General features: G+C 41.0%; 1 protein-coding gene across 2 annotated transcripts in view; it reads left to right on the top strand.

The window, feature by feature from the left end:
- GALNT7 (polypeptide N-acetylgalactosaminyltransferase 7) overlaps positions 1-25,685 on the top strand; it is a 76,190-nt gene that overhangs the window by 13,863 nt on the left and 36,642 nt on the right. For both annotated transcript variants that reach the window (XM_061475040.1, XM_061475034.1), the window contains exon 2: positions 17,661-18,118. In XM_061475040.1, coding sequence (XP_061331024.1) covers positions 17,661-18,118 — 458 coding nt within the window. The remainder of the gene's footprint in view (positions 1-17,660; positions 18,119-25,685) is intronic.

Genomic DNA, 25,685 nt, shown 5'->3' with positions numbered 1-25,685 from the left:
ATTAATTTTCTGCAAGAGCCAGGTGCATCTTGTAATTCGTATTGCTGGTGTTCCCCTGTTCTCCGTACAGCAGAGATGAAAAATATCACCTTCAGATTTTACTATGTATCTGCAATCTTGGGAAGGTAAACGTCAATGTAATACATCATAGTATTGACATTCAGAGGTCTTCCAAACTTTGCTTTTTAAATAAACCTTGGAAGTCAGCCTTGAGTCCCTTTACTCAGAAGTGTAGGCAAGTGATTTTTTTTTTTCTATGTCTTATTGAAACCTGACTTCCTTTACAAATCTACACTTGTCATGCTGTCAGGAATTATAGAATTGGAAATGCCATACTAAACGAAAGGAAAATGTTCTGTTTCCAGGTAAAATACTGTGTCTGAAGTGACTTTTATTGCTTGTGGATTTTAGCTGCTAAAGAGATGAACAGAGTTTCTGCATGTTAATATTGAAATCGTTAAAAACAGAAAACTTCATAGTAGCTTATTTTTAACCTTTTATATTTTTTTTAAAGGAATCAAGTTGCAAAGTCAGAAGTTCCAGCTTTAATGATGTCAGAAAGGCTGTCTGAATTTCTTGCATAAGATCATGGGGTTATTCAAGCTGAAAGGGACCTGAGGAAGTCCCTAGTCCAACCTCCACTCCAAGCAGGGTCAGCTATACGGTCAGACAGGCTGCTCAGGGATTTGTATGCTTTGGCCTTGAGCACTACAAGGAGGGAGGGAGACAGCATGACCGGCCTAACTTGTCCCACTGTTCATCTGTTCTCTTGGTACAAAGGGTTTCTTTTAATATCCAGTTGGTTATTGCCATCAATTTCATCAAAGAACACATTGACACCTCTTTGTCACTGTCACTGATATTTTTAGTTTCCCATGAGACTTAAAACTGTATGTCCTGGGTTCAGCAGTAGCAGTCATGTTTCTCCTCCTTGGTAGCTGGTGCAGTGCAGTGTTTTGACTTTCAGCTTGGGGACAGAGCTGATAGCGATGTTTTGGTTTGGCCAAGGACTTTGTGAGCCTCATGCTCTGCCAGGGAGGAGGGGAAGCCAGGAGGAAGCAGAGACAGGACACCTGACCCAAACTGACCAAAGAGGTATTCCATACCACAGCACGTCATGCCCAGGATGTAACTGGGAGTTACCCGGAAGGACAGGGGTTTCTGGGTGGAACTCGTTTTCTTGGCCAGTTAGCTCAGTTGGTTAGAGCTTGGTGCTAATAACGCCAAGGTCGCGGGTTGGCGGCAGTGTGATATAGTCAATCTGCCAGGCCTCCCCTTATTTATACTTCAACCATCGTCCTCCATACCAAAGAGTTTTTAACCGCTTGGCTTGTTTAATTGCAGCACATGTTTCACACTCATGAATAACCTGGGCAATAGTGTCCATTGTTAAGTCCACCCCTCGGTCACGGGCCCATCTATATGTTGCATCTCTGCCCTGATGGCCTGAAGTGTCATGCGCTCACCGGGCCAAAAATAATTCTTGTATGCAAGAACTTTTAAAGGACCTTAACCCAAAAGGTGACTGATTAATGACAGCAATAATACTGGCTTTTTTGACAATCACAGTGAATGTTTTGTCTGTTACTGAAGAGGCTCTTCTATATTGCTTTTACTTACCGTTTTCTATATAACAGTTTTATCTACTGTCCTGTCTTGGTACATTGGCCAGTTCACCCTTCTCTGGTATTTGAGCTTCTGCTTCATACTGAAGATTGAAATACTAACATCTTTCTTCTTTTGCTGTTCTTCCTCTTGGGAGGCAGTTTCTCCCCAGCCAGACTTCACTATGAGCTGCCTTATTTCCTCTGCCTTCTCCAGCTGCTGGCCAGATTTTGCTGTGTTAGAGACAATAGACTGTCTTTCTCGGGGACTACAGAGGGCTTTTGATATGAGTTTTCTGACAGGGTTTAACATAGATGTCTTTGTCAGAAGTTAAAGTGCAAGGCTAGCTAGATCTTGATTCAGTGAACTGTGTTGATGTTTAAACACCCATTTAATGAACAGGATAGATCATAAGTATGCTTTGCTAATATCTTTTCTGCGTTAGATGCAGTAAGTGAAGGGCACGGTTTTTATAAATGCAGTTATTAGCAGCTCCATTTGAAGCCTAACAGGACTATGCATTCTTAAGGATTTTTAGTGCAAATTACTCCAGATGGAAGCAGTGTTACTGGGGAGAGTATAACCTGATGAAAGGCTTGCTGTTGGTTTGAGATCAATTTTTACATGGAGAATCTGAATTATCAAGACTTGTGATTTCATAACATAAATGTTTACAAGGAGCAAACAGTTACTGAAAAGGTTACAGAGCTTCAGAGAAATGCCTCTTGCTATGTTGTTGGGGTGGTGGGAGTATCCCGTGGTTAGAGCTGTTGCTGAGAACACTGACTTCCTCTTCTTGCAAACAAGAAGGATACTCTTTCTTTGTATGTGTGCTGTATGCCAAGTAATTTAAACAGTAGAATGCTATGGTCCAGTTGCAAAGGAATTGTTGCACACGGGAGAGTAATGTTCATTTGCATCTTCTAGAGACATGTGGTCGGAAATGCCAGCTAGAGCGCACCTGAGCTGGGAACACGAAAGTGACATGAAAACTCCCTTGTGGATCTGGCAGGTGTAGGCAGGCCCCTTGGAAGATGTTCCAGGCTGAAGGCTGATCCTTAGTGCCATATTAAAAGAAAGTAGGAGGATGTTTGTTCCCAAAGATGGCTTTGAGAGTAATGTTTTGAACATTAGCCTAAGATAGGTTCAGGTTTAGATTGCTGGCACCAGTGTGGATTGTCTGCACTAACAAAGTAAATGTCAAGGGATTCTGTTCCTTGAGGTCCAGGTGCAGTGTGTCTGCCTCTCCACTGGGTCTTGTGGTCTCAACATGAATGTGGAGGCTTCCATGCTAGAAATAAAAGATGTTGCTTTGGAGAATGCGGAGCTAAGTGTAAGGCTAAAAGCATACTGGAGAGCAAGCAGGTTCAATGGAGTCCATTTCAAGAAGCTTGTGGATTATACTGTCATACTCATGCCGGCTACCTGAAAGATGCAAAGAACCTAGCTGTGCTCACATCACGCATGTGGCCTCTAAAGCAAAGCTATGAAGCAGGTTTTGATATTCATCCTGTTTACTTCACGGCAAAACAAAGTAATGTCACTAGCTGTATTTGTCACAAAAAAGAGTTGTCAATTTACTAAAACTGAATTATCTGTTCAATGAATTGGTTCTTACTAGTTTAGTATTGTTGCATGTCTTTTTTTCCTTCTTATGCTTCAAATGCATGTATGTGTCGATTGTTTTTTAAAGCATTTAGAAGAGATAAGAAATTACCTTGCCTCACCTCAACAATTCAGTAGAATATAACTAATTTATTGGCAAATACCACACAAATTCTCTTTAATATCCTACATAGAAAAAATACATAGAAATGAATGGTCAAGGAAAGATGAGTTTGAGAACACAATTGATCATAACAAGTGATTTCCCCTCACCTCTCTAGGTGAGTAGTACACAAAGTAATTATGTAAATACTCTGAATTTCTGGAATCTTTTGGGAATTCAGATGAAACTTTTGAAAATGGATTTTAGTATGTGTCATTTTCACATAATGCAGCTTTTGACTTCAGCTGGCTGCTTTGAAAAAGCTTTCAAAATTGTAGTGCTCAGCAAATTGTGAAATGCGTTTAAAAAAAGACATAAATAGGCTGCTGTAACACTTGAGAATGGTAATAGTATTTCAAGATAAACAGCAAGAAATCTGAAATGAGATTGACATATGTGTCTAAAAATTGAGGTAGACAAGATACAGCACAGAAACCCACATCCCTTGATCAAGCTTGTTCATCAGTGATAGATTTATTGTATTGTAAATGTCATTTACTTGCTGGCATATGTAAAACAAATACATGATTTTTAAATAGCCATCTGTCTCAGATAATTGAGAAACAAGGATGAAGTTCCTGTGCAGTCTTGAACCAGTGCAATGTTCATAGCTGGCTAGAAAAGCTGTCCTCCGCCATTCAGGACATGAGGATTGATGGTAATTTTTGTTTCTTTCTGAGGCTTTTTCCTCTCTGGAGGGAAACATAATTGAAGTTGGATATTTTCAATAGCAAACTTATGGGTTATAAATTGTAACTCTTTGGTCTCTTAGTTCTCAAATTCAAAGCATGTGCTTGTTTTTACCTACTTATCTCTATAGCATAAAATTTTATTACCTCAATCTTGATTGTTTAAGTCCAAAAGAAGTGGCTTCATCTGTTTCTTTCTTCAGTCTACAGAGAGCACTCCTAAAAGGGGCTTGGTCTTAGTAAAGTGAAAAGCCTTGCCCCCTGATAGTCCACTGTGCAACACCACTACACAGGAAAAGGAGAATAATTCTTCCTTTATGGAAGGAAATGAAGTTGGATAGAGGACTGCTAAGATAAGCCCTTAAGAATCTCAAATATCTGTATGAATAAACATGAGTTCTATTTTTAAGACCTCATTCAAACGTGCATAAAATGAAGGATATTCCTAGAGTAAGACAGAAAGTGGAAGTGCAATGACTCAACTAGAAAGGTCACAAGCTTCGTCTAATGTTGAAATGTAGTGACGAGAACAAATCTTGTACTGTGTCTCTCCAGTGATGCTGTGTTTTAAGCCTTTCACCTTGGAGAGCACAACTTCCCTGGGGGGGGGGGGGGGGGGGGGGGGGAGATTGAAGAGGTTTTTGGGAAGGAGGAGAGATGGCTTGTTGTTGCTGAACTGTTAAGAGCTATGGGAGAAAGTTCTTAGCAATTGTAGCAATACCTTGAGTGTAGGTATAGGACTGGAGGAAATCAGTGGCTGGGCACAAAAGACAAGGAGATGCTGCTGAAGATCATGGAGTGCAGGACTGAAACAAGACAGTACCAAAGAGAAGGTCTCAGTGATAGAAATGTGGATTGTGGTAATAATGCAGTGACATGATTCATTCTCATGGCTGCTTTCTCTTTTTCTTCCATATGATTCCAAAAACTGTTGGAATTGTTTGCCAGGCACTTGAAAGCATGTGCACTGACAGTAGTAGAATACTACTGTAGAAACTGTTAGGCTACATTGATTGACTTAGACTAAATTGACAATACATCAATCCAGCACTTTATTTAATTTCAGGTAGTCAGTATCATTTGCTCTTAATTTTTATTAATCACTGAAGTTTAATAGCCTTAGGGATCTACCAGGAAGGAGATTAAGCTAAGAGATGGGACCTGCTTTCTTACGTGAGTACAGTTCTACTAATTGCTGTGGTTGCTTGACTGAAACCAGGACACTAACGTACTTTGCTAACACAATATCCGTTATTCTGATAGTCTTTAATTGGCAATATGAAGAAAGCTCAGATGAAAAATCAATGCCCTTCTTTTTCTGAAGAAGGGACAAAATAGTCTAAGAGTCATCGGTTGAGACCTGATATCTGGAAGCTCTTTTGCATCTTGCAGTCAGTTCTGATGGAGATGATGTCTTAAGCAATTGTCCATTTCATTCTTAATACTCATAATTTTTCCAGTCAAGCATTTATAAGATCCCTCTAGAGAGAAAAATTGTGGACAGCTTTCTAATTATGGTATGTTCCTCTCTTTTTAGGCCAGCAAGGTGTTGGTTATTCAGGTTATTATTAAACAATTTATTATACCCCAAGTATGTTTCTGATTATTTTCATTGTAAATGTGTGAGAATAAATACTATTATCTTCACTCCAGTTTTCTGGCCTTGACTTGAAAGTCTATTTTTCTATTAAAAAGAAATGGATTTCAGTTTTATCAGTCTGCATTAGAAAACTGTATGGTGTAGTTGTGAGTTTTTTCTATGTTACATGATCAATATGCATGTCTCAGGAAAAGCTTAGAGTAGATGGAGAAAAGCATCTGATACTTGACTCCGAAGCCCTTTTATGCAACTTGAAGGGCAGGGTTATGTTTCCCCTTTTTGTTGATGATTTGACTGTTTTCTAGATTATGTGTTATGTGAGCCATTCAGCACTGTTTTCAAAATCTGATTGAATGCATGCATAGCACTGCTCCAAATGATATAGCCATGTACAAATGTGGTACTCATAATCACTTGGAGGAGGGAGACAGAAAAAAAAACTGAATTTTCTGCCATCCATTTCTGCAATGCATTTTTCAAAAGGGATTTCCTGATATTCAGCTTTGGTCTAGAAGAAAGAGCTGAAAAACGAATTTTGCTTCCACCTTCTGCCCCTCTAAAATAGGGTAAGCAATGGCACCATCTTAATCAAAGCACTGTAAACAGAACTGGAAATTTGAGAGAAATTAAAAAGAGAACAGAAGGTTGCATTTGAACAAAATATGTAACAGCAAATGTTTACAGAAATGAGAGATGATAATATTGATTACAGCCAGACAGAATTCTAAGCATTTGGAAACTTCCCACAGCCTTCATCTGCTTAAACATTTTTTCCGTGGTTTGCTGTGTCCCTAGGAGCCAGTTTGTTGCACTTTTTGTTCAGAAATGCATCAGTTGATCTGCTTTGCTCCTCCTGTGATACCTACAGCAGCTGGCACATCTGCTTAAGGAGCAAGTCACCTTGCTGAACCTCTCACACAGGCGAGAGCAAACCCCATGGATTTCCTCCAGGTTGAGAAACTGAAAAAGAATTATTTTCATTAAGTTTCTGAAGAGAAAACAAGGTTTAACTTTCTAGGCAGTACGTGGTGTCCTTCCTGTGGGTAGATGCAACTTGACATCTCCTAAGACTTCTGGTGGAGGGTTGCTTCAAGAAAAGAAGGAAAATTGAAAGTGATTGGGTCCTTAAGAGTCTCTGCTTTCAAGAGTAGACAAGAAACTATACTTTGTTTTTGAAAGATAGGGTTTGGTGTTTGCTGAGCTTTGCTTACCATTTTTAACCCTAGTGCCATAGTAGAATAACTGTGTCCCAGAGCTGGGTGCTTCTCTTGCCTTTAGACCCCTTCATGGGGCTTGGCTGTTACCATAAAAACGATCCAAACAGGTGAATTACAATAAAATACTTTAAATGACTCAATTTAGCATGAAGTGTGTCAACTGGCATATTCATTTTTTAATTTATTTATTTTTTTATTTAATTTGTGTTGAGGCCTATCTATGGTATAGCAACCCATATGGTGCATTTGAGGGTAAACATACCAAACAGGTGCTTCTTTGTTGGCTTGGAGTTCTGAGACATTGTAGTCTCTGAGAATGAATTACTATGGATAATGTTATTTTGCAGTTGAAATACCATGCTATGTACATGCTAATGACAATGTAGGCTGCAGTGCGTAGAAATTTGTCAGTTGTGCAGAGGAAGAAGAAAGGTTATGGGTGTTTGAAATGCAGGTGATGGCAGACTCGTAATGTTGAAGTGTAGTGTCTGGGTTGGCTGGTGGTTGATTAGAGCAGTCTTAAGTACTTAACCTAACCTGGCTTATCTTGTATGATGCACAGTATTTGTCTTTTCCCAATTTGTGTCACGTTCCATTAAGAAGACCTGGTCAGGATCAATGCAGGCAAGGAAAAGTGTATGGTCTCTTGTGGTCTCTGGGTTCTAGGGGACTTTGATGCAACACAGAAAGCCACCTAATTAGCAAGGAGCAAACACACCTGAAAAGATGCAGTGTTTAGGGAGATACTTGCTTTTATGCTGTTTTTTTTAATATTCTGTTCCACTTGATCACTTTGGCTTTCTTCTACTGAAAATGTTGGTTAGTTGTAACAAACTTGTAAACGATTCTTGACGTTCTGAGTTTAAAAACCTTTCTGTCATCTTTGGTGTGCTATATGTAAGGAGAGGATCTAGGAGACCCTTGATCATACTTCTATCTTATCGACGGTGCTCTAACTTTTTTATTACTCTGCAGCTAGCAGCTGGAAATGTGGTTTGGGTATTTTACTGCAAAGGCTACTAGTGCCAACATCTTTCTGTTTCTAAAAGGAGAGTAAAATACAACATCAGCTTAGGTAATATGCAGCTTCATTTATGATTCAGTTTAAGAAAATATGTGTTACTAAAAAATTATTGCAATCCTAACAGTAAGAGGCTATTTTGCCTGCTTTACAACTAGCCTGAAGTTACAAAATTAAACAGATTTCTTTAAATATCTATTTATTCAGGTATATATCTGAGTCATTCTATTTTAGATCTCCTTAATTACTGTCTCATGAGATGGTGCTTTCCAGAGCCACAAGGAGGTGCATTGCTTGTGGTTACCTCCACAAAGTCCTCGGGCGTCTCTTAAGTGGACGCTTTGAGTGAAGTGAATCTCTGGCAAAGGTTCTTTAGTGTAGCATGACTATTGAACCACAGACGGGACCTGGAGCGGTATGGGACAATAAACTATGATGGTATCAGGAATGGAAGTATGGGATGTGTAAAAGCACAGTAAGAGTTGAATCTTGGGCAACAAGAAAGTCAGAAGGTTTAATAGCTGGTTTGATATTCCCCAAACACTGAATGTCGGTAAAATGAACCTAATAAAAGGCTGCTATTTTTGTCAGTAATTTGTTCTGAAGGACTCGGAATCTTTATTTTCCTTTGCTTTCAATCGGGCAGAATCTAATTGTGAAACTGCCTATCACACAGGAATTCAAAAAGTACTGCACCTTTCCTAAGGAGGCACCATGTAAGACAGGTCAGGTATACAGGCCATGTTGTCACTGGCCTGTTTGTACTCTTAAATCTCATTGAAGGCGAAAGAGACAGAGAAGTTTACAAGTTTTGGCTGGCCAATGGCATCCCCATTAAGAGGCTGGGTCTGGCATGAAGCAGACCCAGGCCTTCTGGTAGTTTTTGCTTTTGATGAAGGTCACTGAACTTTGCTAAGTAAAGGAAGTTACTTGGTCTGGACCAGGTGCATTTAAGTGTGACTGTAACATTTATACAAGATCGAGACTACTCCAGGAGGACGGACATGTACAGCAGGAGGTTGTGGGAGAGCAGGGACATCAGAAAAGGGAGTGGAGGAGCAAGGACGGGGCGGGGGGTAAAGCAGTACAAGCTGAAACAGCACTTACAGCAGGATTGCATTGCTCTGCAGGAGTCTGTGGTGTGTGTGCAGTAAGGCCAAAGAGGATGACAGAAGCACCATTAGCTCTGACAAGTTCCCTTTGAAAGTGAAAGATGGTATCACAACAGAGTCGTTTCATTTAAATGGGATGCTGAGATGGGTATCATATTGACTAAATACCTAAATGTGTGAATATCTAGCTCTAACCAAGGTACTCTGCAGGTAAACGTAAAACTCAGGATTTATGGTGTTCCCCTCTGTTAGGCAAACAGCTGCGCAATCATGTTATTTCAACTGAAAATAAGTATTCTTTCATTGTTAGAAATTTGAATATGGGAATTATTTATATTTACAGGTAGGACAGAAAAAGGAAGGACAAAGGCAGAGGCTGTCTCCATATGATTTGTTACCTGGGGGTTTCCACAGCTTAGCACAATTTCGTATGCGATGATCTTGTGAGATGTTGACTGCAGACCATGGCAGTATGCAGCAATAGCCTGAAGTCACTGTCTTAGATGAATGCTTTTGCTGTGGTGAAGTAGACAGGATCTTTACAAAAATCCAAGACAGGAAGAGCTAGTTGGTCTTTTTTGCCTAGGGGACTCTTAACAGCAACCATTTAAAAATGGTTGAGAAACTTAACCTTCCTCAGTGTCTTTCTTCCACCGGTAAGTTCAAGCAGCAGCAGAGATGACCACAGATGTTAGTATTGTTAGTTTTTAGACTCATTACTAGGTAACAAGAAGTTGTTTTACCATTTTTTTGCAGTCAGAGACAGTCATGTAGATTAATGCAAGTCACTCGGAACTTGAATGCTAAAATCTGTCAAACTCTGTCATAATAGCAGAACATCAAGCTGTTTCCAAATTTACATTTTTACAGTTTCTCTCCCCTATTATGTGTCCTTTTTATTTTTGATCATGCCAGTCGCTTTTCCATAAGCAATGGAAAGCCTCAGGAATGTCAACCTTAAGACAGAAGAAAACTGTTGATTTTAATCCCCAAAGTTTTTTGCCCATCAGCTAAGTCAGGTAATTAGGGTCTCAAAGATAATGCCACTTTTTTATTTTTATTTTTTTTTCAATGAGCTGATTTGATATTAATAAATGCGGTCTGCTGGTACCTATTGGAAACTAAGCCACTTGTGTAACTGTAGAAATGTAAGTACCAGTGACTGTCCTGTTCTGCCTTACCAGCAATGAGTGGGGAAAAGGGATTTTTCATAATGCTGCTGACCTGTTTTATTACAAGTATCAATCCCTGGCAAAACAATTCCCTCCTTGAGTTCCCTCTTGAGGACCTACTTGGGAGCTGAGAAAGCAGGCTAGAAAAAGCAAGCTGGATAAAGGATGGTGCAGGCCCATAAGCAATGCATCACATATCAATCACCTTGACAGATCCTGTGAAATGTAGGAAGCAGGTGAAGGGGTAAGTTGCCTCACTTTTTTTTAAATTAACAACACAGAAACACATGTTATTTTTCATTCCTCAGATGTAGGTGGGAGTATGGTACACAGCGGTATAAAATTACTGAACACTCATTTCTTCAAAGCTGTGTGTGGCCCTTGCACCTCAGTTACTCTGAAGTATATTGGGATTTTTTGACAAAAAGAACATAGATCTAAATTATGCATATAATTCCATGCTTGCTTGTTTAGACCATCAAAGGTTTTTTCAATTGTTTGGAGTTTTGTCTTGGGTCATCGGCAGCTTCTCATCAGGTCTTATGTTGAACACTCCAGAAAGTAGACTGATGTGGTTGTTATGGTAGCATTGCTTGCTCTTTCAGGTACCGCTGCAGTAATGTGGGTTTGGTACAAGACTGCAGACAGTTACTTCTGTCTACCAAAACTTATTTTGGGTTGGTACAAGACAATTTACACAGCTTTAGCACTGATACATGTGATTTAGGTATGTTTAAGTAAGTTTTTTTTCCCCTAGAATATTGAACAGAGAACAAATCTACTATAGAGACATGGCATTGGTGCGTAGTGCATTTTAATGTTGTCAGTATATGTGTCAAAATTGAGGGCAACTATCAACATAAGAACATAAATTAGATGTTTTTCTGGAAATGCTGCTGGCAAGTACCATCAACAGTATAGTTTTTCACTTGGGTTGCACAAAGCGTGCAATTACAGTGATTTAGGGATCTGTTATTTTTACAAACATGTATTTTTAAACTCCAAAAGTTTTCTATAACTTAGTGTGAAATTATATTTCTGTGTTTCTATAGTTCCCATAAATGCTCTGTTCTGTGTTTACACAAATTTTAAAGGCCACTATAGTGGCTACCAAGCACGTAAGTATGCATTACATCACCCTTGGAATGCCTCTGAAATACATAGAAGAAGCCAAATCAGGAGAGGGAGTTTTGCCCAGGCGCTGTGACAGCAAATGCACCTTTTGAGCACCTTTTCAAGCCACCTTTTGAGCCAGGCGATTTGAATGCTACTGCTCATATTTGACAAAAGAATTCTCCTGGTTCAACTTCTGCCCTAATTTGAGTCTATGTGGTTGCCTTGTGATGGAATTGTTTGATGGAAAGTTTTGCAAATTGTGACTTGAAGGCAGTGTTGCATGTGGAGCTTAAAACAGTCTTTTATGTGCAAAATATTGTTATGATTACAAAGGGGTTTTAATTATTTATTTTCTGAAGTGATGGCAGCTGTGCCATAGATCTTCATCCCTCTTCGTGAAGCCGTGTTTTACCATTTGTGTGTGCTTTTGGTTTTGGTTTCCCTTCTTCAGCTGGTCCTGCTGTAGCTACAACTTCTGACTGCTTGGATGAATGCTACCACAGGTGGTGGAAGTGGAAGGTGTGCAGGCTAATGGACTCCTTTTGGCAGCCAGCCAACTGCGTGGTGGGAATCATTGCTCATTTTATTTATTCTGAAGTTAGTGGGTATTTAGAGTAAAATCTATTCAGAAATACATTGTTGGATGTGTTGATTTTCCCTTTCATCTGTATTTGATCCTCTATACTGAAAAGTCTTCCTGTTTTTTGATCATAAGAGTATTGTGGAGTCTTTTTCTACCATGTAGCACAAAAATAGTTGCATGACTGAGTAGTTTTGTGTGGCACTTTATTTTTTCCATCTGTGCCCTGAACTGTACCCTGGTAAGACCCACACACTAATGATTCAAAGCAAACCAAAATATACTAGATGTTGGAGGTTTTTTCTCACTTCTGTTAGCTGGCAGAGCAGAATCATGCCAGAAGCTTGGCTGAGAGCAGGTGTTATTTTGGTATCTTCCCAGCATGAGCCTAGTTAATAACGAAATCTGTGAATCCAGCTTGTAGCCCTTTTTCTTCCCTTTTTTTTTTTTCTTTTAAAAAGGTAACTGAATAAATAGAAACACCCCCCTCCTATTTACTCAAATAATTGAAAATGCTAGGCTCTGTATCATTTCTCTCCTGTGGCCTCTTTTCTCCAATAAACCGGGAGTGTGGCTGCAATAAGTTGAGGCAAACAAACCAGCATATTTTAAATACGTTGAAATCCTTGCTAAACTGATAGCTATGTGGTCTCCATCAGAGCATCTGTGGCAGAGGCACTATGGAAAATGATGCCTTTTTGCATAGAAGAAGAACTTGCATCAGGGGAGCTCTAAGAGCTATTGATTTCATCCTTAGTTAAATGTCCTTGAATACTTCCGTATGGTGGAAGAACATATATTGTATTCACCTTTCATGGGAAGTGCAATGATGTTGATGCAGCTGAGAATTAAGAAGGGTAATAGGTGGAGTGAAGAAATAGAGCTACTTAGGGAGTGGCCTCCTAGGTTACTAAAATATTAAACTGTATCAGTTTTTATAGGTTTTTCCTGGAACACCTGAATATTGCTGTGCTCAGTATCTGATACTATCTCAGTATCTAGTCAGCTAGGTATGAGCATGTATATTCGGAGAGTGTAAGGGTTTTTATTTTCCTATTGCATCCTTGGGAAATTAGAATATTACTGGATTCTACTTATTTATTCCCCTTTTCAGTTTTTGTGCATCACTGATTTTTGTCTAGATGAGCAAATTGCTTTTATAGACGTGGCTTTGAATTGGCAAACTTCTTTCACTACGCTAATATTCCATTTTAGAAACGAACCAAATCCACTTTTTTTATGTCAGTTTGTACTTCAGACATTATTTCATGGGGAGTTTTAGGGAGTTGCCAGTCTTGAACTGGTTGACTGGAGGAAAGTAGATTATGCAACTTTCACATTCACAGTTTTACTGCCAGCTGTAACTCAAACCCTCCTGCCAGTTGACCAGTCTTGCAGACCTATGAATATCTCTTCCAGTTTTCCCTTTTACTTTGTATAATACAAAAACATGTTTCCAAAGGGATGCAGTTATGTTCTGTATGCCTTTAATCACATTTCTCTCTTTTGCACAAGAGGAAAAACCTAATTAAAAATAAATAAATAAATAAAACATTACACCAAATACCTCTTTTTTTTTTTTTTTCCATAGAAGTCACTGTTTCCAAAACTCCCATTGCAGTGACTCATACATAATGCTCTAAGGAGTGAAAAGAACATTTAAAAAAATAAAGCAGTGTGCACTGAAATGGAGCTAGAAAAGCTGGTGGGAAATCCTAGGTCTAGCCCTACAGGAAAAAAAAACAATGATCTATGGAAAAATCATTTTTCTATATGCATGTAAATAGCTTACTATGTGTCCTTTATAAAGATGTAATGAGATTTTTGTTGATGTTTGTCTTCAGATGTGAGAGCACTCACAGATTTTCTTGCTTCTCTGCCCTCATTTTTGGACAACCTAGAAGTGTAGTGTTCAGATGTTTGTTGTGCTCACTTCCTCTGAGCCTTCCTTTCACCTTGATGTCATTGATTTGTCTTTTAAAAGTTTTTCAAATAACTTTAAGACTTGTTTTTGGAAACCTTTTAAAAGGTTGTTGTGGTTTGGGTTTTTTCGAAGTGCCTTCCAGTTTGACTGTTATTGTATGAATCTTTTAGAAGTTTGATACTAAGTTTTTAGTGGAGCCAAGCTTCTAATCAGTGAGGTGCACAGACTAAAAATTATTTTAGGAGGTTTTATATCACTTTTCTTAAAGGGGGGAGGAGAGTCATAGCTCATAAGAGAGAAGCAGCTTTTGGATGTTCAACATACAAAATGCAGAAGTCTTACATTACTCTGTTCTTCCATCACTATTTGTGTTCAAGCATTGTGGCTTATATGATGACCAAAATAGTTCTTTGATTGTGGTTTGACTTTGCTTTTTTTCCAGACAGTATTTGGAAAACCTTTGCCTCGGTTATCTCTGGAGAAATGAATAACCTCCAGGAACTGTGGTCTGCACACTGCTAGTTCTTTTTTTTTCTTTTTTTTTCTTTTTTTTCTTTTTAAATGCCCATAAAATGCTGAGATTGAGTTAATTTTCTTCATAGCATCCCATATGATGATGTGTTTTAGATTTGTGAGCAGTGAGAGGAGGAAGGAGTGAGCAGCTGTGGTGCTGGGCTGCCCGCAACACATACCTTCCATCATGTTTGTCCTAGGCACACAAAAATTGAAGGAAAGAGATGAATGTGTCTGTGTAATTGTCTTGTTTTAGGCAGTATTTTTTCAGGCCTACAAAAATGAAGTATATTTAGTGTTTGAAAGGGTACAGCAAATAAATGCATTACAATGCAAATTGTACATAACAGTTATAATGAGGCGAAGTGTAATACAAGATAAGTCATAGTTCTGATGACAGACAAATGAAGAAACTACTTTGAGAAGTATTATGTTGGAGTCAAAACTAAGTGGAAACTCATAACTGTTTTATACATGATGGAAGTGGAATGAAAGAATATTTAATTTCACTCTGACCATAAGAAATTACTGCCTGATTGGATTAGCGATCCAGGATGGTGTCTGAGAGTGGCAGCATGTAAACCTGGCTGCTTTTTCATTGGATTCTTCCAATATCCAGCATCCACAGCTGTTGAATTAGAGTTTTTAGAAGGCACCTCCCTGCCCAGCCCTTTCCCAGTCCACTTACAGACCTGTCAACCACCTTGAAAAATGTGCCTTTTCACATGCCTTTATACTTCCCTTTCTCATGCTGGCTTTGAAGTTCCTCAAAAAATAGTGATGGAAGAACAGAGTAATGTAAGACTTCTGCATTTTGTATGTCCTCTCTATTTAAAGAACAAGCAGAGAAGTAGAAAGTTTCCTGAATAAATTCTTAATATTTTGAATTGAAGAAAGTCTGACTCCCATTGTTACATTGTTAACCTAGACATTTTTTATACTGGGCTTTTCTTCATTTCTGATGCCTTGTAATGCAGAATGATACATGAGGAAAATACTGTAATGTAGTAACAAGTATTGTGGGATTTAGTTAAACATGGACATGAGTTGGCATTGTGCCCTTGCTGGTGAACTGCATAATGGGTTACATTAGGAAGAACTTAGCCACCAAGCAAAGGGATGTGGTTTGTTTCCTGACGCATAGCGTTAACAAGCTTATGCCTGGTTTCTTCTGTGCTGCCAAGCACAGGAGAGATACTAAGAGATGGAGAGCAAAACCTGCTAAGGAAACTATAGGGCTGCAGTATGTGGCATAATCATGGAAAGGGTAGAGGAACTCAGCTTGGTTTGGCTGGAGAAAAGTCTAATGATGAATCTAATTGGATCTCTTTGCCCCCAAAATTGAGGTTACAGAGAAAACAGAAATAAAATTTTCTGAAGGGTGCACACTGAAAGGATAAAAGGCAGTCACCACAAAATGAAACATGAGAAACTTCTACTGAGGTACAAGGGAAAATACCTTCACTATGAGATGGGTCATATCATAGAGTAGTTTTGGTTGGAAGGGACCTTAAAGATAATCTAGTTCCAATCCCCGCTGTGGGCAAGGACTCCTTCCACTAGACCAGGTTGCTCAAAGTCCCTTCTAACCTGGCCCTTGAACACTTCCAGGGACAGGGCATCAAAAACTTTTGTAGGCAACCTGTTTCAGTGCCTCAGCACCCTCACCATAGAGAATTTTTTTGTAATATCTAATCTAAATCTCCCCTCTTCCAGTTTAAAGCCATTCCTCCTTGTCCTGTCACTTGTAAAAAGTCCCTCTCCCGGTTTCTTGTAGATCCCTTTATGTACTACAAAGCTTTCCTTTGGAACGTACTCTTCTTCAGGCTGAACAATCCCAGGTCTCTCAGCTTATCTCCATAGCAGAGGTGCTCCAGCCTTCTCATCTTTGTTGTCTCCCCTGGACTCGCTCCAGAAGGTCCATGTCCCTCTTGTGTTGGGGGGCCCCAGAGCTGAATGCAGTACTGCAGGTGGGGTTTCACGAGAGCGGAGTAGAGGTGGAGAATCGCCTCATTTGACCTGCTGGTCACCCTTCTTTTGATGCAGCCCAGCACAGAGTTGGCTTTCTGGAACACGTTGTCCAGAGACACTGCATGTTTTCAGGGTATGACTGGTCAAGTTTCTGAGAAACCTGATCTAAGTGTGAACTTATCACTGCCTCCAGCAGGTTTGAATAGGTGACATCCTTCTATCTCAATTTTTTGTTTGATTCTGTATTTGTGAATAGATAGTGAGACATTGCTAAAATGTGTGCATTGTTCTCTGCTGATTTCCCTGTGATCTAACATGTTGTGTTTACAAATAATTTTAGAGGAAATCTGAGCCTTTGGCAATGTTTCCTGTTGTCCTCTTGGACGATAGTATTGGAAAAAGCAGTGACTCTATGTTTTGGGTGGGGCAGTTGTACTCTGGGGATTTCACACTTCCAAAATCACCCGCCCTCATTCTAACCCACCAACCTCATTGATCACTGAAAATGCCAGGCAGTTTTCAAAATCCCAGCCTTTCTTCAGGCAGGGAGGAGTGCTGTGAAATAGAAAAGACCTTTTAAACAAGGACACGAACAAGGAGATGCTGGTGCCTGTGGCAGCGCTCTTCAGCCCCAGCGCTGCTTCCTCAGGCGGGTCAGTCTGTGTGGCCAGGCAGCACATCAGACCAGGGCTGCATCTTATTTTTGCTGGCTGTTCCCAGTGCCTTCAGCTTACCTCATGGCTCTAAATGAACAGTGTTGCTGTTGCAGCAGAAGGAGTGATGCTTAGTGGGAGTGAGTTGTAGGGGGGATGAAGAACAGAGATAAGGTGTGGTTTGAGGCTGCTGCAGATGTGCATCCCAGATTACAGGTAGTCATGACACTCTTTCCCAGTGTGGGAGCATGTTGAGGCTGTATCTAGCAACTACTGAAACCCTTTAGAGGTCTCAGCGTCCAGTATGAATAGCCTCAGAAAGAGTGGCCCCAAGAGTGCCACGTCTCACGTTGTGGCATTGTCTGCCTCCGTACCACACCCTGTAAAACGCTCTGTCAGTGCTCCCTGCACATTGGTTTGGTGTGCAGCCTGAGCTATGTCCAAGCTAGCATGTCCTACATGAGTATTTGGTCTTTAGGAATGGTTTGGGTGTTGGGCCATTTCCAGGCTCTACTTGCCAAGGTAAGTGTGGATAACAGTTGGCAATGTTCTCCAGCAGCAGTTGCTTTAGTAAATATTGTTCATTGAACCCCTTCACAGAGATATAGAGACTTCTCCCTTCTTGCTTACATATATTTATTATCAACTCTCAATGCATTAAGGTACTGGATTTAAATAAATGAAGGATTATCAATATGTATGATCTGCTGTTTCTCTAGGATGACAAAGAAGCCAACAGACCCATGCCAAACAAAGGAGACCATGGACTAGGAAATGAGAAGTTCAAACCTGTGGTACCTTGGCCTCATGTTGAAGGTGTAGAAGTGGACTTGGAATCCATTCGAAGGAAAAATAAGGCCAAAAATGAACTAAATCATCATGGTGGTGGTGATAACAAGCAGCAAAACATCATCCAGAGGCAATATCTCACATTTAAGCCTCAGACATTTGTATACCGAGATCCTGTTTTACGACCTGGAGTCCTTGGTAATTTCGAACCCAAAGAGCCTGAGCCTCACGGAGTTGTTGGTGGCCCTGGAGAGGAAGCAAAGCCATATGTTTTAGGACCAGATTACAAAGAATCCATTCAAGCCAGCATTAAAGAGTTTGGGTTTAATATGGTGGCAAGTGATATGATCTCACTAGATCGGAGCGTTAATGACTTGCGTCAAGAAGAGTAAGCAAACTTCTTGTTTTCTTTTAGTTCTGTTTTTACAGATTTGATTATTTTTTTCCATATGTAGTAATTGATGTTTAAAATAATATTAATTAGGTAAAATACCTAAAGCTTCTTGTCCTGACAAGCAAGAGCACTATACTATGTCAAATATTTCCATATATTATTCTTAATGCTGTTGCAATGTTTCCTTTCATGAATACTTAATCTATATTGATTAATCTCTGAAGTCATCTCTTTTAGTGTCTAATTGCATATACTGGCATGTTCCATGTCCAGCCACAGTCTTCATTATTATATCTTAATCCATCACTTCTTAAGATCTGTCTTCAAGAAGGAATTATTTTCTTTATTAGAAATTCCTCTGCTACTTAGTTTATTCAGTTTTAGTTTCACCCCAAGGCTTTAAAAATTACAACTAAGTAAATAGAAAAGAAACAAATGTTGTTCCCTTTAAATAACTCTGCTTAATTACCCACATAAACAGAAATATAGATCTGCCATAGTGGTGTTTGGGGTTTGGAGCTGATGGAAGAGTAGTCTGGTAATGATTTCTTGCTACATTTGTCATAAAGAAGGAAGGAAACTTAGAAAAACATTTTTTATTTGCTGGAAGGGTGTCTACTTTGGTGTGGGGAACTTCTGGGAAGTTGTCAGCATTTGCTCAATGATTACTGATGGGTTTACACAGCCCCTTCTGATCTTTGGTAAATGCTGGAGCCAGACTTGCTCTCAGGCTAATCTGTGTTTGGTATCATTTTCCTTGTTAAATACCAGCTATGGACAGGTCTCTGAGCAAACTGACTGGTAGGGGTTTTGGTTTTTTTTGTGGGTTTTTTTTTGGTGGCGTGGTGGGGGTTTTATTTGTTTTGTTTTGGTTGATACTTTTTCATTTGTGGGGGGAGGTTATATAAATTTACATATAAAATGACGGAATTGTCTGTTTTCACTCGCCCCTCATCTGTGGCAATGGAACTATACCAACCCCTGGATTGGGTGCCAACCTCTGGGTTGTGTGTTTCCCATTCTGGCTGCTTATCTGTTTGGCTGGTCACTGTCTGGTTACTGAGGCTCTGCTGTAGCCTCTTATAGTGGGTGTTTTTCCATTTTGTGAGGTAGGAGAGAGCTGGCCACCTGTGAGTGACTCATGGCTGTGCATGTACGGACCTCTGTGCTGAAGAGATTTTTCTGGAGAGGAGGAAATCATCTGGGTAACTTGCATAGGTCAGAGTTCTCTTATACACGGTTATTCCCTAGACACTGCTGCTTCTGCTGAGGCATTTGGGGCCCCTTTTGTAGGAAGCAACAGGAATAAACAAGTCCACAGAGAAAACCCATTTCCCTGTCAAGTGTTGTGATTAACTAGGCAGAGGGGAGCTGATGCCAAAAGTTCATGTTAGCAGAGATGGCTTTGGCCCTGCTTTCCCTGGAGAGGGTGGGAAAGAGATAGAACCATGTTCTCCTCCTTGCTCTCCGCTTGTCAAGGACAGCAGAGCAGAAATGGCAGCATGAATGGCAGGCAGGACCGGGCTGCCTCTGCCCAGGCTAGTAGCCCTGTCTTTGGCAGTAGATCTCAAGTGCTCCCTCCCCTCTATTTTTCCCTAAGGTGGAAGGCATCAGCATATGTATCTGCCACACAGTTTGAAATCTGTAGCTTTTTGAAGTGTTTTTTTTTCCTAATCTCAGAGTTGGTCCTTAGTTCTGTTTTGAAGGAGGGTAATGAATACAAATTTCCAGAGAAGCAGCAAATACTTTGCATACTTTGAGAAATAGAAGGTACAGCCGTGGCATGGTCAGAACAGAAATGGTGGATTTTAGAAACAGCTTCCTCCAAGTGCTCTTGCAGATAAGTCTTCCATGAAGGTCAAAGCCAGCAGCTCAAATTAGGTTTTATTATTTAATGTTCTAAGCAAGCAAACAAAACAGCATTGAAAACGTTGTGAACAAAAGCCATCTTTCTGACAACTTCAGATATTTTGTATATTGAATACCTTGGACACTTGCAGTTGCCCTACGTAGGTTAAGGGTTTATAGATTCCATGCGTCTCCTGGGAACAGCAGAAGAGAGGAGAAGCAATGTAAGGTTGGCCGATACTGCTGTATGCTTTCAGGTCTCAACATACTCTCCTCATCCTCAGATATCAGCAAGAAATGCAGCAAAAGGTCAGATACACCATTTATTTTCCTCCCACTGATCTATTTAAAAAGTCCAGAAGCCATTTTGGCTGATAAGGCTTGTCAGTATTCAGTTTAATCCTACCAAAAAGCAGTATAATCAAGTTTTTCAGGCAAAGGCTGGGTTATTCATTTGTAGACATTCAAATCCAGGTAGACCTCACCTGAGCCTTCTCTTTCTTTAAGCATCAAAATTGTTAACTGTCACCCTAAGCAGTTGGGTTTGCTCAGTGAAGTATGCCAAATGCTTTCCCAGCAGTGCTAGCAGGAGTGAAATAGTGCTGCAAGAACTTTCTTTCTCAGCTTGAAAGCCACGTAGCCCTGGGGCTTGTCCCTGCTGGAGGGGGAAGAGGGAAGAAATGCTAATAAAGGGGGATTCAGTTCTGTTTATATTTGACTGGAGTCGGATGCCTTGCCAAGTTGATTTGTCAGCTGTCTTATTGATTCAATAGGAACTTTGGTGATGATTCTGGGCAGTCTCGGCTGCCATAAAGCCTGAACTCTTGCTGCACCCTGTAGAAAGGAATGACGTTGGATGGTGTGTTGAAGTTGCTTGTCAGGTACTTCAGAATGTTTCTATTTTGCCAGCACTCCATTGCCGTATGGATTTTAACCGATCTGTTTTGAGGTTGAAGCCAAGCACTTTTGTGGGTATACGGCAAGTCATAAGCCTGGTTAAACAAAATCGGTAATCTACGGGAATACGTAAAAGTCAAGTGTACAAAATTTCAAAGATGGTATCATCTCACTGCAGCCTTTGAGTGCTCTGCAGGAGAGCCAGGGGAGCTATAAACTGGATTAAGGTGGAGCAATACCTGTTTTCCACCAAATTTCTAGCTGCAGAGAAAAAGAGCCAGCTTAGCAGGCCCTGGCCAAAACCTCTGTACAGTTGCAGAAAAAAAACTTTTCCTTAAAACTTTGTGTGTTTTACCATTTTCGGACCTTTTTTATTATCCTGATAGGTGACAGCCTTTTACTTTTTAGAGCAGTCATTTATATTTTATATTGGATTTTACATGTGCCTGCCTCCTACCAGACCTGTGATAAAACTAATTTTAGCCTCAGGGAAGAAGGATATTAATTAGATTGCTCTCTGGATTTTATTTATTTTTTGTGATCAGAAGTCCGTACAGAGGTAGAGCTGGTGTAAAAAAAAAAGAGTGATAAAGTTTCTGGATGGTCATGGATTCAGGATAAACACATCATGTGAGGGAAATAAAAAATGGACCTAGGTTTGAGGGTGAATGCTGTCAGGTAACAAGGTGTGTCCTCTCAGAATCAGAACTGAAGAGAATTGCTGCTAGGGAGAACAAGAACTGAGCTATTTTTCCAGCATAATGAGCCACTTGTGCAGAGTATTTTAAAATAAAATGCAATTTATAGGTCTCTGGGCCTGACTAGATATCATTTTTCATTACAGTCTTGTCTCTAGCTCTGCCAGGAACACATGCTTGGGAGAAAACATACGAAAACAGACTAAGCTTCACTCCTGGCAACCAGTGAGCTGGGACACTTGAGCCAAAAATCGCAACAGGACTGTCATGATTCATAGACCTTTTTCTGTGCACAGACTTGTCTTTTAAATGCTTTTCTACTCTTGGAATTAATGACACCCCGAGTCAGTGACTCTTTCCAGGCTGAAGAACATGCTGTTTGTTTAGCCTGTCCTCCTGGATACTGTCATGTACCACCCTGTGATACGGTAATAACAGAGATATCTACATCAAGCTACTATATAAATGTTTTGTGTTGCTTCCTTATTATTCCCGCCATTCTGTTTGTCTTTTCTTTAACTCTGAGCTAAAATGCTCAAAAAATTTATTCACGTTTCACTCTAATTTATTTTGGTTTTTGAGTAGTAGTGCCGCGTTTCAGGTCTGTCACTGACTGCACACACTAAGAGTGGTTTAACACTCCGTATACAGTCATTTGCACTTACAGGGAGCTTTCCTGCCGGCTCATTTCATTAGTGTCCTTGAATTATTCTGCAGCTGTTTATAGTCATTCTAATTGCAACTGCCAAGAATTTTTTTCTATTATTCAGTAATGACCTGGAAGAGGAGGCGGACAGCTTGGCTCCCAGCGCAGACACTTAAGGCTACTATACTCCCAAACTTCCTCAAAAAATTTGAATGAATAGACAGTTTTTACACTGTAAAATACACTCTATTAATGGGCTCACCTGTGTCTACATAGTTTCTGATTTCCTCAAAAGATGGTGTGTTTCTGTGGCATGGCTTTCTTCCACAGAACCTGTGTCTATGGTTTGCTAATTTTCTTATTTATGGCTTGCTTCTTTTCAACATAAAAATCAGACTTAGCGGTCTGCAATTCTTTACCTCCTCGCTGCCCTTTTATAAAAACTGGTGTCATGTTTTCCTCCTTTTGTTTGTCTGATAACAAGGCTGGTGTCAGCAATGTTTATATAATGCAAGAGTTTGTCAATTTAGGTTGCATTTGTTTGGAAATAATAGGTTTATAAAAATGGCTATTCAAGGCACAAAAATCCAGCAGAACCTATCATACAGAAACCTCTGATTTTCTACATTGCTCTGAACTGGGCTGGACCTATCTGAGCCTGGCTGGACAAGTCTAAAATGAGCTGAACTGGGCTAACTTTGTCTGGACTGGGCTAAATGGACTGGGCTGAGTCAAACTGGGCTAAACTGGGCTGAACTGTTCTTGGCTGGGCTTAGTTGGGCTGGACTGGGCTAAACTGGGCTTAACTGGGCTTGACAGGTCTGAACTGGGGTAAAATGTGCTGGACTGGGCTAAACTCTTCTTGGCTGGGCTTAATTGCACTGGACTGGGTTGGATTGGGCTGAATTGGGCCCAGCTAGGATTAACTGGGCTATGGGCTAAACTGGGCTGGACTGAGCTGGCCTAAACTGTGCTCTGTTGGGCTGGAGTGGGCCAAACTGGGCTGAAGTGGGCCAGTCTGGGCTGAAGTTGGCCAAACTGGGCTAAACTGTGCTAATGGGTCTGGAGAGGTCTGAATTGGGCTAACTGGGCTAGGCTGGGCTTGGCTAAACTGGGCAGGGCTGGGCTAAATTGGTCTGGACAGGGCTAAACTGGGCTGAAGTGGGCTGGGCTTGGCTAAACTGGAATGGACTGGGCTAAAGTTGGCTGTGCTGGGCTAAAGCGGGCTAAACAGGCTGGGATGAGCTGGAATGGGCTGGACAGGGCTAAACTGGGCTGGGCTGAACTGGGGTAAAGCATCTGAAGTGAGATAAAGTGGGCTGGGCTAAGATGGGCTGGTCTAAACTAGGCTGGGCAGGGGTAAAATGGCCTGGACTGTTCTGAGCTGGGTTGGACCAAGCTAAACCGGGCTGGGCTACATTGGGCTAAACTGAGCTGTACTGGATTAAACTGGGCTGGAGTGGGATAAAGTGGGATGGGCTAGGCTAAGGTGGGCTGGCTTTGGCTACATTGGTCTGAACTGGGCTGGACATTTCTGAGCCTGGCTGGACAAGTCTAAAATGAGCTGAACTGGGCTAAACTTGTCTGGACTGAGCTAAATGGGCTGGACTGAGCTGGGCTTGGCTGGGCTAAGCTGTGCTAAACTGAGCTGGACTGGACTGAGCCAAACTGGGCTGAACTGTTCTTGGCTGGGCTTAGTTGTGCTGGACTGGGCTGAATTGGGCCAAACTGGACTAAATGAGGCTAGGCTGGGCTGGGCTGAACTATTCTGGACAATTCTAAACTGGGCTGAAGTGGGCCAAACTGGGCTAAACTTGTCCAGTCTGTGCTGGTTTGGGGTATATTGGTCTGAACTGGGCTAAACCAGACTTTACTGGGATAAACTGTCTAAATTTGGCTGAACTGAGATAAGCCCGTCTGAACTGGGCTAAAGTAGGCTGGACTGGGCTGAACTTGTCTGAACTGGGGTAAACTGGGCTATGCTAAACTGGTCTGAACTGTACTAAGCAGTGCTGTGCTTGGCTGGGCTAAACTGGCAGGAGAATATTCTTTGAAACTCGGATTTGCAGGAACAGAATTCCCTTGTTCAGCAATTCCAAAATTAAAGAGCCCCCCGTCATCCAAAGCCTGAATTCCATTAAATACAAAATCCTCTCGCAGGAATGCTGCTGCGATAGTTCTGGGATTTGTTAAGCGGAGCACCCGGCTCTGCTGGGTGCAGGTACACCAGTAGCCAGGGCATGGGCTCTTCTTGCCGTTGGAGACCGTGACACTGAGCGGCACTGCCTCCACGGGGAGGGATGGGAAGAGGGAAGCTGTCCCCTCTGCATGCCGGGACAGCAGCCCCGCCCCGCCGCGACTCCTCCCCTCCCGCTGCCGGGTTGCCCCACAGCCCCTGGGTGCCTCGGTTCCTCGGTTGTCTCTCCGTGCCGAGCCGAGCAGTGCAGAGCCGTGCAGAGCCATGCAGAGCCATGCTGTAAAACTTCTATCCCTGCCCATGCCAGGGGGGTTGGAACTTGATGATCTTAAGGTCCTTTCCAACCCTAACGATTCTATGATTCTATTTACAAAGTCATTAAGTTTTAGGTAGCTGAAGATAGAAGTGTCACTGTGTGCTTGCCCTGTTTTTGTTCTCTTCCCTGAGTTTCTGGCATTGGTCACTGCTGAGAGTTCAACGGAAATACTTAATTTAGCTTTCCTGCTTCTGAAGTGGTCTCTTTTCATTTTGATCATCTATCAGCCCAACAGACTTTCTGGCAGGCATCCTATTTGTGGTGTTCAAAAAAAAAGTATTTCAATAGCAGCTTTTATACTTCAGAAAGCTATTTCTCAACCTTTTTTTTTTCTTTCTTTCTTTTTAATCTATCTTCTTATTTACATTTTGTTTTTCCTAAATTAGTGCTCATTTCAGTTTTCCTTTTTTGAATGCCACCCTGTGCTTTTAAAGAATGTCTGTCTAAAAGCATCTGTTTTTTAATCATGCTGGCTTTCCCTAGTTCCTGTTGAGGCTTTTTTTTTATGATTAACGATAAAAACTCTCAGCTTCTTAATGTGGTATCTTTGAAAAAGCTCCAGGCAACCTGAAGGCATTTTACCCTTAGCTTATCTTTTCAATAAGCCCAACTTACTTCTTTACAGTTCCCCTTTTCAAAAGGAGATGTTGCTGGGCCACCTCTTATGGCATTAGAACTTCAGTGTGTTGTGGCCACAACTAGAGTGTGGTCCAACATAGGTGTCTTCAGATGAGCTCTGCATTGTCCACTGAGGACTCAATGTGCTGCTTCTGTTGTGGGTTCTCTGATGTACTGCCCTCTGTGGAATCGCTAATTAGTGATGCCTGGAACAGTAATGTCTGGAGCACAGTTTATATTTATTGTGGCCCCTGAGGCAGTAGAAGCTTCCTGCATCTTCTGTCCTGTCAGGTTCTCTGATTTTTCCATACACGTTGCAGGTACTGAGTCCTGCTTGGGCA

The sequence above is a fragment of the Pezoporus flaviventris genome, unplaced genomic scaffold (genome assembly GCF_033815535.1).
Source record: "Pezoporus flaviventris isolate CSIRO_AGI_PZ_B2104156 unplaced genomic scaffold, CSIRO_AGI_Pfla_v1 ptg000002l, whole genome shotgun sequence".
NCBI lineage: Eukaryota > Metazoa > Chordata > Aves > Psittaciformes > Psittacidae > Pezoporus > Pezoporus flaviventris.
Note: the sequence above shows the minus strand (reverse complement) of the source record. Positions and strands in the feature narration are given on the sequence as shown.